Raw genomic sequence first — 18,365 nt, 5'->3', positions numbered from 1 at the left:
TTGCTCAGGTTGTGTTTTATTGAGTCTCCATAGAAAATGTTGACTTTTTTATAATATGGTTTTTACTGTAATTTCAAAACTTACCTAAATATGATAATGAAATCAAGCATTTCTTGCATTTATTACTTTTAAACAGTAATTTGTTTAATTATAAGCAATGTACATATTGTAGATGATTTTTGCAAACATTATTTTTACCAGATATCAAGCCTATGAACCCAGTTGTGTTTTATGGGGAAATACTAAGGCTGAATTGTACTTTACATGAGGAAATCAATGATGTTTCTGCTTCAGAAATGTACTTTGAAATAAGTGGTATTAACACAACGTGGACCATCAAAGAAGGTTTAAAAGTTACATCCAGATCCATTGAAGCTGATATCAACATAACTAAAGAATTTTATATAACAACTAATGTAGACTGCAGAACAACTAAAAAGTCTTTGAGGACTACTTACATTAAAGCAGATAGTATGTTTTGAATTTATATTCTGTATTTCTGTTTATTCTGCATATTTTGTCAAAAGTTCAAAGAATATTTACCATTTTGTATTTCAACAATTACGAATATGTCAGTTACATGAACTTTAATACATGTTTTTGTTAGTTGAATTTCACATTATTGTTTATAATTTTTAAATGCTACCAAAGTTTTTCCAAGAATTTAAAATGGTTTTGTTAAATGATATATCCTTGATAACAGATCCCATACAGAATATCACAGATTTTATGGGAACTTATTATTACAAAGACAAAATAGAAGTGACTTGGAACCTAGCAAATACTTACTGGAGCACACAAGTGAATACAAATTGGTATTTTGGTTCTGCACCTGAGCTAAAGTAAGTCTATCAGTAATTTGTCATGGTTACCCAAGTGATTATATATGGCAGATTGATAAATAATACTGATGGCTAGTTTAAAAAGTAATTTTTAAAATTAAATCTTGTGATATTTTATGTAGGCTGAAACCATGGATTTGCTGTTTGTACATTGAAATAAGTTCAACTAAAAATACATTTCTTTACAGTTACAGTTTACCATGCAGCACTGCAACAGATACATCATGTGCAATAGCTGACAGAGGGTACAATGGAGCATCAAAGCTCTTCTTTAAGATAACTGTCAATTTAACCTTATCAAATACTGCTAAAAGGGATACAAGTTTTCTTGTTTTTGAACTACCATCCAGCGCCACAGCAATACATAGCTTTAACGTTGATGATCACAGTAAGTGATTTTATTTTCAGAAATTGATTGAACTTTTAATGACAAATTTGTAGTTGTCACATGTCTCTTTAGCAATGGATTATAATCAAAAGAAACTGAGTTATTTGTAGCACTAGACCATCCAGTCTTCTGTTGTAGAAGTGTCTGTCAGCGTCACTGCACAACACAAATCAATATGTCATTACACCCACCCCACTCTGTATAAACCCTTTTAACCCCAAATGAATCCCTGTTGTTCCTAAACCCTAACTTCTGCCACAATCCTTAGGGACAACCATTTCTGATGTACATGCTGGAGAGGGGGGGGGGGGGGGGGGGGGGGGGGGTCATAGGGAAATTGAGTTTTCTGTACTTTTGCAAAGTGGGGGGGGGGGGGTGTTTTGGTTGTCTTAGCAGTAACTTTCAAACATCATTTATGTTATAACATTCTCTTACTGATACAATAAGCAAGAACTAAAATATATGTATTTTAGTCAAAGAATATTCTTATTACTTTATAAAATACCCAAACTAATTCATTGCGTTAAAAAATTCAGTTAAAAACAATTATTTTTTGTGGTTTTTTATAAAGTTTTTTTTTTCAGACAAAAATTACTTTTTATCCTACTACGGCCACCCTCATGAAGCCTTGTAACCCTAAATGAATCCCTCTTCCTTGACCCAAACTACTACCAAGTGCCTTTAAAGCTTCCATTTCTGACATCCAAGAGTGAAGGGGGGAGGGGGGGAAGGGTTATGAAAGTTTGGTGGATACTTGCAGGATGTGGGGGGGGGGGTGCTGAGGTCAGCTTAGTGGTAACTTCCGCTCATCAAATATAAAATTCCCATACTATTACAAAAAATAACAAAAAAATATTTAAATCAACCAAATACCATATTAATTTATTTAATACCCAAACAGATTTATTGCGGTAATTCAGTAAAAAATCTGGTTATTTGTGGTTTTTTTTGTTGTTATTTATTTTTAAAAGAGCTATTTTTTTTAAATTTCTGCTGATGAAAAATGATTTTCTTAATGGTTCATGCCTTGATGAGAACACAATATAATGAATGCAAACATTAATTTCTTCATTTTCTAAAATTTGAAAATCTGTCAAACATATCCTATAGATAACTGTTGGAACCTAATAGTAATAGGAGCAAAAAAAAGTCAATCATTATAAAGTTAACGTCTAAGAAATTACATTTAAACAAATCATTAAAAAAATTACAGTGACTTCATGGGTTTTGTTCTAGCAACCTGAGGGACAGATTGGTTTGCACACTAACATATAGGCCAGATTTACACATATCATTGTGGTGAAAAAATATCTTATTATTTTACTCTGGGTAAAGGAGGCCACTCTTAACCGTTATGTTATTGTCGTCTTCAAATGAATTTTTGTATAACATTTGTCTTGACATAAATTTGTATTTTAAAGTTCGGTACATTGTACAGATACTCTGAACAAGCAATTCAGACAAACAAATTCTGTTGATATAATATTTGTTATATTTTATGACAAAACTAAGACAATGGCCATAAATAACAAAATAATAGCCTCACAGCTAAATTTAAAAAAAAAAATTTAAATAATTATTAATATAACTAATGACGAGTTAATTTAAATGTCCACACTTGTTCTCCACCAACATTTAACTGTTGAATGCCATTCTAACAACAAGCTTAATCATAGACTGCAACAGCTTTATTATTACAGACCTTTGTTTATTTTCCAATCAGCTTTAATCAATATAAAAATGATATTGAATGTGTTCTCTTGTTTCAGTAAAGTCTGGCCCTCCATCAGACTTAACCATAACCCATAAGACAAGCACATGCTTCAACTTTACCTGGAGAAATCCTGAGTATATTGACCTCTGCAAAATGTGTCCCAGATTTTACCAGATTGAGTTTAAAGAAGAAGACATGATGAAATGGATGGTTAGTAGTGCATTGTTAATCAGTTATTCATCATTGTTAGCATTGTAAAAATGTTACTTTTATTGTTTTTAACAATCATCTTTTTTTTTTTCTTTTATTAATTTATTAATGAAATTAATATAAAAAATTCTCACATAAAAATAAAGTTGTAAGGGAAAAAAAACTTTGATTCACAAACCACAAAAGCATCAAGTAAGAAATACCTTTAGTTTGGTGTAACCTTTTTAAAGCTATATACTGGTATGAAGGTTTTGCTCAATGATGAACATTAAACATTGGTCTTATGTTATAGAATGTAAACCTATCAATAAACTCCCCCACAAAAGAGAATAAATTTTCCACAAGTTAGCTTCCAGGCTTTTATTTTTAAACATACCACATTTATAAATTAAATCAAAGCCTTTTTCCTTAAAAAATTTTTTTATGTGAGAATTAATTTCCACTTTTTAGTAATTTGTTTTTAAATAAAACTAACATTACATGGGCTCCGACTAAATATGTGTTGTTTTTTTTAAAATCAGTCCAGTAGCTTACAATCTCTAAAATTCAATTATCTGAGCATGAAATCAACCAACTCTCAATACAGTTCACTCTCGACAGCCCTCTGATCAAGCAATCACTAGTATTTTATTTATTATCTTGTTACCTCCCCTTTTATAATTGTATATAGTAATTTAATATAGTAATATTAAAATTAAATTGTCTATCTAATTAAATTTAAAAAGAGGTATTCTTGCATGAATTGCTGAATTTCAGGTCAATCTGAAGTGGGTTAAACTAATATTCCAAGACTTGCAGATAAACAAACAAAATATAATATTTAAAAAAATTAAATTGTCTATCTAATAAAAGCCTTTAACTTAATAAAAAATTAAAAATTCTTGCTTTCTCATCCAAAATCTGCCACTGTGCCAAATTTGAGCTCTATCGGACAATGGGAAGTGGTTTAAATTAATATTCCATTCCACAAACATACAAGTGAACTTAAAAAAGGCCTTTAAAAAAGGCTTTTTTTATTATTGTTTTAGCTTAGCTCTCAGTGGAACTACAATTATCAATTTTTTTTAAATTAAAATTTTTATCACAGACCATAATCCAATGGATAACTGATCCTCAAGTACAATTACATTTCTTTTAAAGGTTGTTTTTTTGTGTGTGGGTTAGTCAGACATACTGTTAGAAATTGGATAATCTTGGTCATAAAGTTTTATTTTAGAACTACATTTTAATACATTTTTATTAAGTTCACACTGTCTGTTCATTTGTTTGTTTGCTTTTTGTTTGTTTGTGGCAAACTACATTTTGACCTGCATTCAAATGCAGCAATTTCGTTCAAATGTTTGAAGTTCTTTAGTGACAATGCAAGAATATCTAATTTTAATTAAAAATTAATATTAAGATTACTATATGTAATAGTAAAATCGGAGATAACAGAATTAATCTAAAGCAATTACTTGATTAGGCTGTTTACGATGGTAAAATGTTTGTCCCTTATGGTTGGTGGCAGATGTCTTTTAGAGATTGTGAGCTACTGATTGAGTTAAAAAGCATATATTTTTAGTCATATGTTGTGTCTGTTTCATTAAGAACAAAGTACTAAAAAGTAGTAAATAAAGCCAATATAATTTTATATTAAGATTTTAAATCCACTGAAGACAAAAAAAATTACTTTCTTTAATAAAGCATTGGTCACTTGTAAAATCTCTTACTCACTTTAGTGACCAAATGTTCTTATGAAGGGAAGCAAGTCTATATTTTTAAACATCTGTGCATTTAAAAGCTTGTCATTATAAATTTGTTAATATTTGTTGTATTTCAAAACTAAAAACATAACATTTTTTGTTAAACCTTTTTTAAACAAGCATGATATTTAAATTGAACCTGTTGTTATTTTCAACATTTGTGTAAAGGAAGTATCAACATAAGCAGAACTACCACCAGAGTTCATATGGTGATTTAGTTTCTCAATTGAAATCTGTACTTGAGTAGCCCCTGAAGGGTTTAGACAATGTTTTGCTTTTAACCAGAAACATACCTCATGCTAGTTTTCTCACATAGGTCTCTTGTTTACATGGAATCTTCTGACACACCCTCTAACAGCTAGGAAACAAATGTACAAGTTTTGTATAAAGTTTTTTTTCTGTTGTTTTTACCACCCCATTTTGCCTCACCCTAGAAGTTGATATATAGAGTGAGGTTATTTGTTTGGTGAGACAATCTGGCAACATTAAACAATCCTTTGATGAGACAATCTGGCAACATTAAACAATCCTTTGTTTGGTGAGACAATCTGGCAACATTAAACAATCCTTTGGTGAGACAATCTGGCAACATTAAACAATCCTTTGATGAGACAAGACAATCTGGCAACATTAAACTATCCTTTGATGAGACAATCTGGCAACATTAAACAATCCTTTGTTTGGTGAGACAATCTGGCAACATTAAACAATCCTTTGGTGAGACAATCTGGCAACATTAAACAATCCTTTGATGAGACAAGACAATCTGGCAACATTAAACAATCCTTTGGTGAGACAATCTGGCAACATTAAACAATCCTTTGATTGGTGAGACAATCTGGCAACATTAAACAATCCTTTGGTGAGACAATCTGGCAACATTAAACAATCCTTTGATTGGTGAGACAATTTGGCAACATTAAACAATCCTTTTGTGAGACAATCTGGCAACATTAAACAATCCTTTGATTGGTGAGACAATCTGGCAACATTAAACAATCCTTTGGTGAGACAATCTGGCAACATTAAACAATCCTTTGATTGGTGAGACAATTTGGCAACATTAAACAATCCTTTGGTGAGACAATCTGGCAACATAAACAATCCTTTTATTGGTGAGACAATCTGGCAACATTGAACAATCCTTTGATTGGTGAGACAATCTGGCAACATTGAACAATCCTTTGATTGGTGAGACAATCTGGCAACATTAAACAATCTTATTGTGTTTACACCTGATATCCCTATTAATATCCTTACATCCTTACCTGACCATCTTGTATTGCTTGTTGCAAAATGAGATCTAGTAAGCCATATCTTGTCTTCAATTTGTATTCAGTTACTTTAACCCTAAGGCAATGTTATATGTCAGTTTAAAGCAATTTATAATCTGAGACTAGAGCAAACTTACAGCCTCCAGGACCAACCATATATAATGGTTTGTAAAGGTAGCATTTCCCTTGTCATTAAACTCTTCTTAATGCCTTGCAAAAAGAAAGATATTTACTTCATCTGCCATTCTTCTAGTTATATGTGGTTTTTTTTCTTAATAACTTATAAAGTAATAACATTGCTAATGTAAGGGGGGGGGGGGGTTCAATGATTGCCAAAGTGACTGCTTCTCAAAATGTAGCTAGGCCTAATAAGCCAATTTTAGCCATAATTTTTTTCATTATAAAAAAGTGTTACATTTTATTGCATACATCAAATACAATACATACTTAAAGTACATTTCAATATATCAAAGTACAAGTCAAATTTTCATCAATCTAGTAAAAAGTAAAAACTAAATTTTACCAAAAAATAATGAGAGCTCTTCTAATAATGATATTTTTGTTATTTATTAAAGTTGTTGAAACAGTGTTACAATTACTTTTTTACTTTTATATACAGAGTTTAGAGAAAGTATTGTGATAGTGCATTTTACACCTAAAAAATTGACAGAAAACTGATACAAACTTGTAAATAAAATTTTGTCAACATAACTGAAATGGTACTCAAGTTATCGTGTTCACAGACATACAAACAAACATACACACACTGACTAACTCGTAAAGCCTTATTTTTCTGACTCAGTGACGTGAAAAATAACGAGATTTTGATATATCTGGATTTAGAATTTTTGCCTGTTTAAAATCCCCTACACTCCATGTATGATGAAGTTTCATGTGATTTTTGTGCATGATTACAATACTTCCCCTTTCCACTGTAAACAAAAAGTAAAAAAGAAAAATGGATTTATCCTTGTGTTAAGCAGATTAGTTGTCTTTTCTTCACAGCTTCTAATTTAATTTTCTTTAAAATTAATTGAATGTTAAGTGTTAAAGTGCTAATTTTGAACCAATAATTATTTTCCTCCCCCCACCCCTGCTTATTTCTAGCATATCCTAGTTGGTCTTTGAATATCAGGTTAAAGAACAGTTTCATTCATTTGTGAATCACCACTATTTGACTGGGTAAATGGTATACATAATTTACATTTAAATAATCAATGCACTGCATGTTAAACATAAGCTCATGTTTCTCTCACAGTACTTGATAACAGTGATGGCTATCTGTATCATATGAGTTGATACAATTTTTTGAATTGTTTCATAGCTTCTGTTTTGATTCTTGCGTCTGTATCTTTTTTCCTGAATTACCCCTTATAAAATACTTTTACACCCATTGATTTAGCACAATGTTTTTGCCTATTTCCTTCTAGCCAAATGCTAATCATAGGTTGTGAATGCCATTCTCTCATATTACCTCTGCCTTGATTAAAGAAAATATCCACACATTTTAATTTTTTTAAAAATGTATTGTTGTATTGTTCAACTGTAATAGATTAAGAATATTGTTTATGGTAATAGACATTTATACTTAAAATTTTCCTAGAGTTTTTCTTGTACTGTAGGAAATAAATGTGCTGTAAGTTGTGTATAAGTCACATAAGATGTTTTCTAAATTGCCACACTGCTTGCTGCTAGCCTCACTACACAAAACTTGATATCACTTTTTTATATAGCGAAGTGGCAGAGGCGCACCTATTTCTTATTCTACCTTAATAAGAATTTACAATTATATTGGGGAAAAAAAAAATGAACTGACCATTATATTCATTGCAATTTGCTTTTGGAAGTCTCTAAAATTTAATTATTATTAAGTACATTAATTGTTATGAAGTCATTATTAGCTTATATTTACATACTATAAATAGGTTGTAATTTTACTTATTACGACTACTACTAATTAAACGTATAAATTCCATAATATTTCTTCTTTGTTTAATTCTAGAGAGAAAACTCCACCACCCTGGCACCATACCCACAAGCAAACTCCTCTATTGCACTGTGTCACCTGAAACCCTTCACTACATACACATTAAGATTTCAAGTCAAAGGGCAGATTCAACAGCCATGGAGTGATTGGACCTACATCACTGGATCTACAAATGAAGACAGTTGGTTTTCATTTATTTTTTAACTCTATAATTTAAACAACGCAGAATTAAAGAAATGACAAGTATCCAACTGTATTCAGAAAATAACAGTCTCACAATTTCATTACAGGACCTTTGTATGGCCCTAACTTGACAGAAACCAGTTTTTATGAGGAGAAATGTACAGAATTAAATGAAAGAAAAGTCTACATTTATTGGCAGGTAATTCACAAATTCAAACAACCATCACAGGTTTTAAAGGACAAAATGCAGATCCATTTAAAGTTAACATGCAATTCAGTGATAAATCTTGTCTTTCACCTAACAAAAACAAAGGAAGTCATTTCTTTTTTCCTATAGGAACCAACAGCTAGCTTGCTACAAGGTGTCTTAACTTACTATGAAGTAGAGATTAATAATGCAACAGATCTGTTGAGAAAAGGATCCAACTACTATATAGCAGACCTTAACTGTGAAACTGATTACAATATATCTATATATGCAGCTACTAAAGTTGGCAAATCTCTACAGCCATCATCCATTTTCATACCTGCTCGTAGTAAAGGTACGTTCACTTTATCAGATTCACACTAGGACTCAAAGAATTTAGAACACCCCACAATGTGAATCTTCCAATGACTAACTCCCACAACAGCACCTAAGCCAAACCACACCTAGAACTAAACATCCAGAGCTAACTATCCAGACAAAAATACAAAATTTGTTCTGTGTTTTATCTTACACATAACCTGATTATTCCCTAATGTTAAGTTGTATTTTTTATTTTAAAAATGCCTTTGAAATATTTAAATTCAAAGATCCTAGATCATCAGCCAGTCTATTTATAGAATTTCATATAGCTACAAAGGTTAAGTGTTCTAAAAGATGTGCTCATATTCTGATTTGTATGTGTCAACATTTGACGGACAGTAGATCTCATTCTTCCAACCCCAAAAGTCTTGAGTTCAGCTCACAGCTTGTCTGTTAGACTCACTTGAAATAATCTTATGATTGAAATCATCATCATCATTCCTTTGTGGCCCCTGGGGAGCAAAGGGCTGCAACCACACATCTCCATCGGACTCGGTTTTAAGCTGCCCCATTTATCTGTGCCCATGTGTGCCCAGCTGATTGAAAGTTGAATTTAAATTTTAAAAACAAATATTGTAATATTTCATTATCTTCTTACAACTCCTATGTGTTACAGAAATACCAGTGATAAAAGATTTGCAGTTCAAAGTAGAGGAAAAATTTGACATTCAGCTCTCCAGCATTGTAAAGAATATTTCAGCCACATGGGACACAAGCAGTGCAGATCCTTTAGATGAGTTGGAATTATATTATTGTGAGGAATACTATATCCCAAAAATTTGTTATGTAAGTATTAAAGCATGAATGAACAATATCTCAGCCAATTTAGCGCCATAACTAAAGCAACAAAATTATTAATACAAAAGTGTTTTATAAATATGTTTAGTACTTTTGTGTCTACAAGAATTGTTAACAAACCAGAATTCTAATTGATTAAAATCAGGATTATCTGAAAATTGCCTCCCTGTATTACAGTAACTGAATAATTTTATTGCTGTTCCCAAAAATGTTATGTTTCCCTAGGATGATTACACAACTGTGGTAGTGAATCTTAGTGTTGGTTTTCTGGAGATTCAGAATATGAATATTAAAAAGAACTTGTTTGGCTACGCACTAAAACACCCTGATAAAAGATTAGCAGGAATTCACTGGACTGATTGTGTTTACCGTGCTGATGTTGGTAATGCCAATTTTTTTATTCTGCAGCTGGTAAAATTTTAGTCTAGAAGACACTACATACATTTTTAAAAATCTTTTTTTTACTATTTAATGTAGTTTTTTTATTTGTCACTATTTAATGTAGCTATTTGTTTCTAATGATTTAATGTAGTTATTTGTTTCTCACTATTTAATGTAGTTATCATTAAAATGTAAATTCCCATGTTGTCTGTAGAGCCCAAAGCCCCTTCACTATTTAATGTAGTTATCATTGAAATATAACTTCCCATGTTGTCTGTAGAGCCCAAAGCCCCTTCACTATTTAATGTAGTTATCATTGAAATATAAATTCCCATGTTGTCTGTAGAGCCCAAAGCCCCTTCACTATTTAATGTAGTTATCATTGAAATATAACTTCCCATGTTGTCTGTAGAGCCCAAAGCCCCTTCACTATTTAATGTAGTTATCATTGAAATATAACTTCCCATGTTGTCTGTAGAGCCCAAAGCCCCTTCACTATTTAATGTAGTTATCATTGAAATGTAAATTCCCATGTTGTCTGTAGAGCCCAAAGCCCCTTCACTATTTAATGTAGTTATCACTGAAATGTAAATTCCCATGTTGTCTGTAGAGCCCAAAGCCCCTTCACTATTTAATGTAGTTATCATTGAAATATAACTTCCCATGTTGTCTGGTCTGTAGAGCCCAAAGCCCCTTCACTATTTAATGTAGTTATCATTGAAATATAACTTCCCATGTTGTCTGTAGAGCCCAAAGCCCCTTCACTATTTAATGTAGTTATCATTGAAATATAACTTCCCATGTTGTCAGGTCTGTAGAGCCCAAAGCCCCTTCACTATTTAATGTAGTTATCATTGAAATATAAATTCCCATGTTGTCTGTAGAGCCCAAAGCCCCTTCACTATTTAATGTAGTTATCATTGAAATATAAATTCCCATGTTGTCTGTAGAGCCCAAAGCCCCTTCACTATTTAATGTAGTTATCATTGAAATATAACTTCCCATGTTGTCTGTAGAGCCCAAAGCCCCTTCACTATTTAATGTAGTTATCATTGAAATATAACTTCCCATGTTGTCTGTAGAGCCCAAAGCCCCTTCACTATTTAATGTAGTTATCATTGAAATATAACTTCCCATGTTGTCTGTAGAGCCCAAAGCCCCTTCACTATTTAATGTAGTTATCATTGAAATATAACTTCCCATGTTGTCTGTAGAGCCCAAAGCCCCTTCACTATTTAATGTAGTTATCATTGAAATATAACTTCCCATGTTGTCTGTAGAGCCCAAAGCCCCTTCAGGATTCCAAGTGAACCCAGGAGATGTAGGTTCACTGACCTTGACATGGAGATCAGAGCCCTGTAGTAAAGACACTAAGACCCTCATTCTCTACTATCACATCAGTATTTGCTCTAAGCCTGAGTTCAATGAGGAATCATGCACTAGTAAGTCGTTCATTTGTTGCTGGTTTGAATATTCCTATAATCAAAATTGAAATTTTTACACCTTCAAAACACTGTTTTACAATCCTATTTGTCATTGTGGATGTATTTGTGTATAAATATGATAATTTAAGTATGGTTAGATTTAGGTTGGCAAAATTTCATTCATAAATATTAGATTAGTTTTGTTTATTGCAAAGATACTTACCATTTCCATTGACTAATTCTGCTGTAATTGCCATCCCAATCCTTATGTTATAAAAGAATAGACCAAAAAGTTGTGGGGAGCTCACTCCTGCTTTTTATTTATTCCTGGTTTTATTTTTTTTATTTTTTCAATTTTATTTATGTTAGAAATCTTTCAAGAATCTCACCATTCCCATGTTGTACTTATTTCTTTCTCAGATGTCACACTAAACAGCTCTGCAAGTAACTACACAGCTTATGACCTCATAGAGAAGCATGACTATACAGTTTACCTGTGGGCTGAATCTATATATAAACAAGGGCCCAAGCGAAGCATCACAGCAACAACCAGGCATAAAGGTATCTTTCATCAAATCATTTGTCCTGAAACATTTATTTTACAATATTCCACCTAATCACTATAAGCAATCATTTAATTCCTAATATAAGGTGAATAACTCTGGATTTACAAAAAAAAAAAGTTGCAAAATTTTATAAGTGATAAATAATTTTTTTAACCCTTTACCCGGCAGAAAACAAAACTATTTTACTTTCCTACGGCATGAAAAAAACTATGCATTTTTCAACCGCGGCACTATAAAAATAAAATAAATAGCATTATGCACAAAAGTTTATTATGTATGATGTTAAATATTATTTATATAAAAAATTATTTTAAATGCTTCAAAAATTTCAAGGTAGTCACTGGAGCTACTTTCTTTTTCAATATCACTGTATTAGTTACATTATAAAGCCTGATTCAAAGGCAGAGGCATTTCAATTACATTTTATTTCATTAATTATTGCCTGTAATTTAAAAGAAAATAATTCTAAACTGTAGAAAATGGACCACTAGTGATAGAACAACATGAAAACAAGTAAATAAAATGTATTATTTTCTGCTTCCGTCGGTATCTTCAAAATCTCATTACAAACAATACTTACACTGTAAAGTGTTAAACATTTCTTTTAATAGAAGCATACAAAACTGCTTTTCTCTCATTGTCAGTATCTGATAATACATTTAATAAATGACGCTAGACATTTAAACATTAGTAAAGAGTCAAAACAGGCCATTTGGAGTAATCCAAAATTGACATAGGGTTTAAAAAAAAAACATTGACTGTAAATAAAAAATTAAAAATAAAACAATATTACTGAACACTGGTAAAATTACATGTGAAACAAATCTTAAAAGATTGTAAAAAATTTAATGACTTGTTAAATTGATTCAATTTTCTTGTATAGATGATGTTTCCGACACAACAGCCACCGTTATAATAGCAGTAGTTGTTAGTTTGGGTGTGGCTGCCGGTGTTGCTGCAGCTGTCATCATTTATTGGTGAGTTGGATACTCTCAAAAGCATAAAATAATTTTCAAATGCTGTTAAAAAATAGTCTGTTATTTTTCTGCAATAAAATTATCATTTTTAGGTCATCTTTTTATAAAGCATTTTATTGACTGTTTCAGTATATGTAGAAAATCCAAGAAACGTGTAATGGAGTTTTATAAACCAGCATTGACAGCGTCATCACAGGTAATGTACATTTGATTTTATAGTCACAATACAGCATTAATTTTATCCAAAGGGTAGTAATTTTACAATAGCATGGTAATATGTTTGTACACCCTGTGTCTTATACCTTAGAAAGTTTTAAGTTGTTTTGACATGCATTGCTCAGATTAAGCAATGTTTAACTATGACTTACATAGTGCTTTAGGTGTTAAGTGAAACAAGTAAATATGATGATTGCTTAAAACTGCTTACTAAGAATAATTGCTAACTAACTATACAACAAACAGAGACAAACTCACACATTTGCATGTGAACTGTTATTTTTTTTACAAGGTCTTACCTTCAAATGTTCAGAAACTTTTCCATTTCTTTAATCATTTGTTTGTATTCTGATTACAGGCTTCACTTACAAATAATAACTACCTGGCTGGTACGCCACCAGAGAGCCAAGTGGTTGTGCCTATATATACAGGAAGCCAAGAAGTTTTGGCAACAGATGCAGGCAATCTTTATGATGAGCCATTAGAGCCAGAAAACAAAGCAACAGTGGCAGTTAAATCAGAAACCCAAGGAATAGAAGCAGTTGAGCCAGAACACCAAGCAATTATAGCAATAGAATCAGAAAACCAAGGAATAGGAGCAGTTGAATCAGAAAACCAAGAAATTGTAGCAATAGAATCAGAAAACCAAGCAACAGTGGTGCCCCCATGCTCAGATACATCATTGAAACAACCCAAACCCTCAAGTCATGTCTGTGACCCAGAGGGTGACTCTAACAGTCTAAATGATCCTAACAACTCTGAAGGGATGAACAGGCAAGTAGAAGAATATATAAGAATGGCTCATCATGGTGACACAAATCTGGCAACAACTGATCTGCACCTTTCTAGTCCAAGTGAGATTACTCTCACTTCTGATAAGTTGAAACATCCATTTCGTGAAATTGATGTGTTTTACATCAGAGAGGACATCAGGCCTAAAAATGTCAGGGACGCTGGCAGAAATGTTACCAAGAGAAATAATCATGACTTAACTCAGCTAGGAACTGAGCAAGAAGAAGCAATAGATCCTGAGCAGTCAGTTCCAGAATATGTTAGTATAAACTCTACTTCACCTGACATAGATGCTTCTTGTAGCAGGAACAATAGACTACGTCTGATTTCAGACCAGTTTAGTAAACCTCCAATAACTGTTCTGCCAGTTTTGGCACAAGAAATTGAAGATAGGCCTGTAGTCAAACAGGTACACAGTTTCCCTACATCAACCAACAATGTGAATACATTGGATTATTTACCTGTACCCTCACAGGTACACAGTTCCCCATCATCAACCAACAGTTCCCCTACATCAACCAACAGTTCCCCTTCATCATCCAGCAATGTGAATACATTGGATTATTTACCTGTACCCACTCAGGTAATCAGTTCCCCTGCAACCAACAACGTGAATACATTGGATAATTTACCTGTACCCACTCAGGTAAACAGTTCTCCTACATCATCCAACTGTTCCCCTACATCATCCAACAACATGAATACATTGGATTATTTACCTGTAGCTACACAGCTAAACAGTTCCCCTACATCATCCAACTGTTCCCCTACATCATCCAACAACATGAATACATTGGATTATTTACCTGTAGCTCCACAGGTAAACAGTTCCTCTACATCATCCAACAATATGAATACATTGGATTATTTACCTGTCCCCTCACAGGTAAACAGTTCCCCTACATCATCCAACAATATGAATACATTGGATTATTTACCTGTACCCACTCAGGTAAACTGTTCCCCTACATCAACCAACAGTTCCCCTACATCATCCAACAGCGTGAATACATTGGATTATTTACCTGTATCAACTGCTCTCCTAAACCAACAAATAGAATTTATTACAGAAGATGACAGCAGTTCAAATGTTTCTGATGTTTCAAGCGTGAGGGATATATCTTTTGGCACCAATACATCATATCTTGATGATGAATCAGTTTTACAGGATCTTCCCACCATATTAAATGACCCCAGTCAACATCAATACAACAGCTCAGGGGGTCTACACAATGGTGTAAGTGACCCCAGTCAACATCAATACAACAGCTCAGGGGGTCTACACAATGGTGTAAGTGACCCCAGTCAACATCAATACAACAGTTCAGGGGGTCTACACAATGGTGTAAGTGACCCCAATGACTCTCAATACAACAGCTCAGACAGTATGGAAAGTGACTCTCTACACAATTCTGAAACCACAGAACATTTGCTGCATAATGGTTATATTTCTCATGAATATCCCAATGAAGTTGAATCCAAATCACCTGTACCCATTGCTGATCTGGAGAAAGGTACAAATAAACTACACAATGGATATGTGAGTAACACAGTGAGTAACATGTTTTCAAATAACAGTTGGGATCACTTTCATAACACCCCTGGGGTTTAAGAAAGTTGTTTGAGTTGTTTTATTGTTGTTGTTTTTTTGGTTGGCTTATAAAAGAAATTTATAAATTGCTCATAAGAAATATCAATGGTTGAAATGTTGCCTATATAGTTGTTAAAAGTATTGTTATGAATTGCTCTAAAGAAGTATCTGCATAATGAAGATCTGGTTAAAAGTTCAGAGGTCAAAGTGCATCCGTTGTATTAGTCCAGGATTGTCCTGTCCATTATACAAGAGACGTTCCTGCATAATCCAAAACCCAGTGTCTAGTAAACCTCTTATGGTTGTGAATGACTAGCTTACTTCCACTTATGTTTATGCCATGTGTCAAAACAGACTTGTGCGTGATTAAGTCAGTTTAAAAAAAAAATAATAATTTCATGCAATACTAAAAAAGTAGTCATTGAGTCAGTTTTTTGTCATATAAAACAGTATGTGGTTTGTGATTAAGTCAGTCTTTTTAAATGTGATGTATTACGATATAAATGATTGCAATATAAGTGACTAATGTTTAATTTAGTGTTATTTTACTTTGCAATTGGTTGTATCAGTCTTTTTTATAATGTCATTGATTGCAGTACATGACAGTGTATCCAACTAGTGATTAAGTCAAATCTTTTTTTTTATTGTCATGTTTCTGTATCAAGTAACTAGTGAAAAAGTCATATATATATATTACAGTATAAGTTTTCAATGTCATGTATGACTGTCACTGTAATATTTTTTTTTAAATCTCAGCAGTATTTTGCCATTCTGTGATATTAAGCATCTTTGTTTTACCATAAATGTTCTGGTTGTTTTTATGTAGAATGAATATAGTTAGTATATCAGATGTTTTATTTGACTATTTTAACTACTTTCATTTTTTTACTAGCTTTAAGTTTGAAATTATGATTGTAATTTTATTTTGTATTATTAACCAAACATACTTTAATAAATGAATGTGAGTTTACTTACATTTACTTGTTTGACAAATGATTTTTAAATACAGTTATTTGTTTACTTATTTTACCTTAAAAAGGTGATTGGTTTATTTTTTTAATCATTGATGACTTTTACTAATCATTTTCTGTAAATTTGTATTTATTAGAAGAAGTAGGTAAAATTATATTTGAAATGGTTAGTTAGTTCACCAGTTATAAAGAAACATTTGTGTAATATTATGTTTATTTCAAACATGCCTGTGTGGAACTTGTGAACTACTGTAACTCAACTATGCTTCTATGCAATTTTAATTTTTTAAAAATTCAAGACTCATGTGGAGGACAACTCTAATATTTCTTGCTATCTAGACAGTTAAAAGCAACTCAGTTAATTTGTATTTTATTCAAAATTAAATTATTTCAGGGTCAACTTTACATGGTTTTGCCAAAAGCCTTTGTCAACATTTCATATGATGATATAAGCTAGATTCTAACTTATATCACAGTCACTTTACATGGTTTTGCCCTTAAGTTCTGTTTAGTATAATCACAAATCAAATCTAATCAAAGTGTATAATGTGATTTTTTTTTTAACACTAATATGATAACAAATTAAATCTAATCAAAGTGTAAAATATGATTTTTTTACACTGCATTTTACTTCTTTTATTTTTAAGCATATTACTTTTTTTTTAAATGTGTAATTCTGCATTTTTTGGTTTAAGTTTTGAAGAGAAAATTTTTTTTGTGACTTCTCTATAAGTTTTTTGTGTGACAAAGCTGTTAAAACTATGCAATATAAACTGTTCTGTTGATAACCTTGTTCTTAATCAAAACAGACACAAACTCTTCCAGGTTTAGCCTTGTTGTTAATCAAAATTAATGTTTCCACGTTACTTTGATGAAGGTAGACATATATATGAGCAAATTCAACAGTACGGTAACCTACAGGGCCAGCGCTACCTATAAAGCGCTGGCCGTAGGGGGATGCCAAAATAATGGGTTGGAAAAGCAAATTGAAAGTTTGAGGGGGGGGGGGGGGTGCAAATAGAAAGTTTGCGTTTTTAATAAGTTTTGCCTAGGGCGCTAAATAACCTGGCGCCGGCACTGGTAACCTATATTATACAGGCAAAACATGCCTAACTCTGTTTTCTATTACCTCCTTACATTTAAAAATCTCATAACCTAATCCTGTATATAATGTATGTAAAACTAAACCACCCGATCTGTACGAATATCTTAACCCAGATCATCTGTATGTGTATGCAAACATATTCTTAGAGTTTTAATTGCAATGAACCATTGACATGTCCATTGTTTTTTTGTGTAAAGCCATGTTGATTTTCTCTAGCCAACTTGTATTAACACTGGTACTTCCATACTTCTTAATCAAAATAACCCCCCTAAAAGCTTTAATATACACATTTTTATTCAGTGTATTGTATCATACTTTTTGTTTTTTAATATAGATTCTAGCTAGCTGATATATTTTAACCATAGTCAAATATTACTTTGTACCTTGTAAGCTTGTATTTTGGAAAATCATTCTGATGAGAATAGAAAGCATGCAATTTTGATTTGTTTCTAAAATGGAAAGTGTTGAGTACACTTCCAAGTATTTAATTCTTGTCAAAAATAATTGTCTCTGCTAATTTTACTGCTGAGGTCATATTTTACTCTTGATTTTATTATTGTTTATAACAAAGGAATATAAAGTCATTGTTGAAATCATAATGTGGAATTGTTGGGTTGTTGTTTTTTTTTAAAGAAA

The 18,365-nt window shown here is 32.0% G+C and overlaps 1 protein-coding gene across 5 annotated transcripts in view; it reads left to right on the top strand.

Moving 5' to 3' along the window:
• Positions 1 to 18,322, top strand: part of LOC131926985 (uncharacterized) — a 32,224-nt gene extending 13,902 nt beyond the window's left edge. For all 5 annotated transcript variants that reach the window (XM_059282607.1, XM_059282609.1, XM_059282606.1 and 2 more), the window contains 14 exons: positions 202 to 471; positions 704 to 842; positions 1,031 to 1,230; positions 3,000 to 3,154; positions 8,173 to 8,338; positions 8,448 to 8,539; positions 8,678 to 8,882; positions 9,525 to 9,694; positions 9,932 to 10,088; positions 11,368 to 11,529; positions 11,932 to 12,072; positions 12,961 to 13,054; positions 13,184 to 13,250; positions 13,629 to 18,322. In XM_059282607.1, the coding sequence (XP_059138590.1) occupies positions 202 to 471; positions 704 to 842; positions 1,031 to 1,230; positions 3,000 to 3,154; positions 8,173 to 8,338; positions 8,448 to 8,539; positions 8,678 to 8,882; positions 9,525 to 9,694; positions 9,932 to 10,088; positions 11,368 to 11,529; positions 11,932 to 12,072; positions 12,961 to 13,054; positions 13,184 to 13,250; positions 13,629 to 15,674 (4,064 nt within the window). In that variant the 3' untranslated portion in view covers positions 15,675 to 18,322. The remainder of the gene's footprint in view (positions 1 to 201; positions 472 to 703; positions 843 to 1,030; positions 1,231 to 2,999; positions 3,155 to 8,172; positions 8,339 to 8,447; positions 8,540 to 8,677; positions 8,883 to 9,524; positions 9,695 to 9,931; positions 10,089 to 11,367; positions 11,530 to 11,931; positions 12,073 to 12,960; positions 13,055 to 13,183; positions 13,251 to 13,628) is intronic.
• Positions 18,323 to 18,365: the final 43 nt, after the last annotated feature.

This window comes from Physella acuta, unplaced genomic scaffold, assembly GCF_028476545.2.
Source record: "Physella acuta isolate Inbredline_101_S28 unplaced genomic scaffold, ASM2847654v3 ptg001356l, whole genome shotgun sequence".
NCBI classification, from domain to species: Eukaryota; Metazoa; Mollusca; class Gastropoda; family Physidae; genus Physella; species Physella acuta.
Note: the sequence above shows the minus strand (reverse complement) of the source record. Positions and strands in the feature narration are given on the sequence as shown.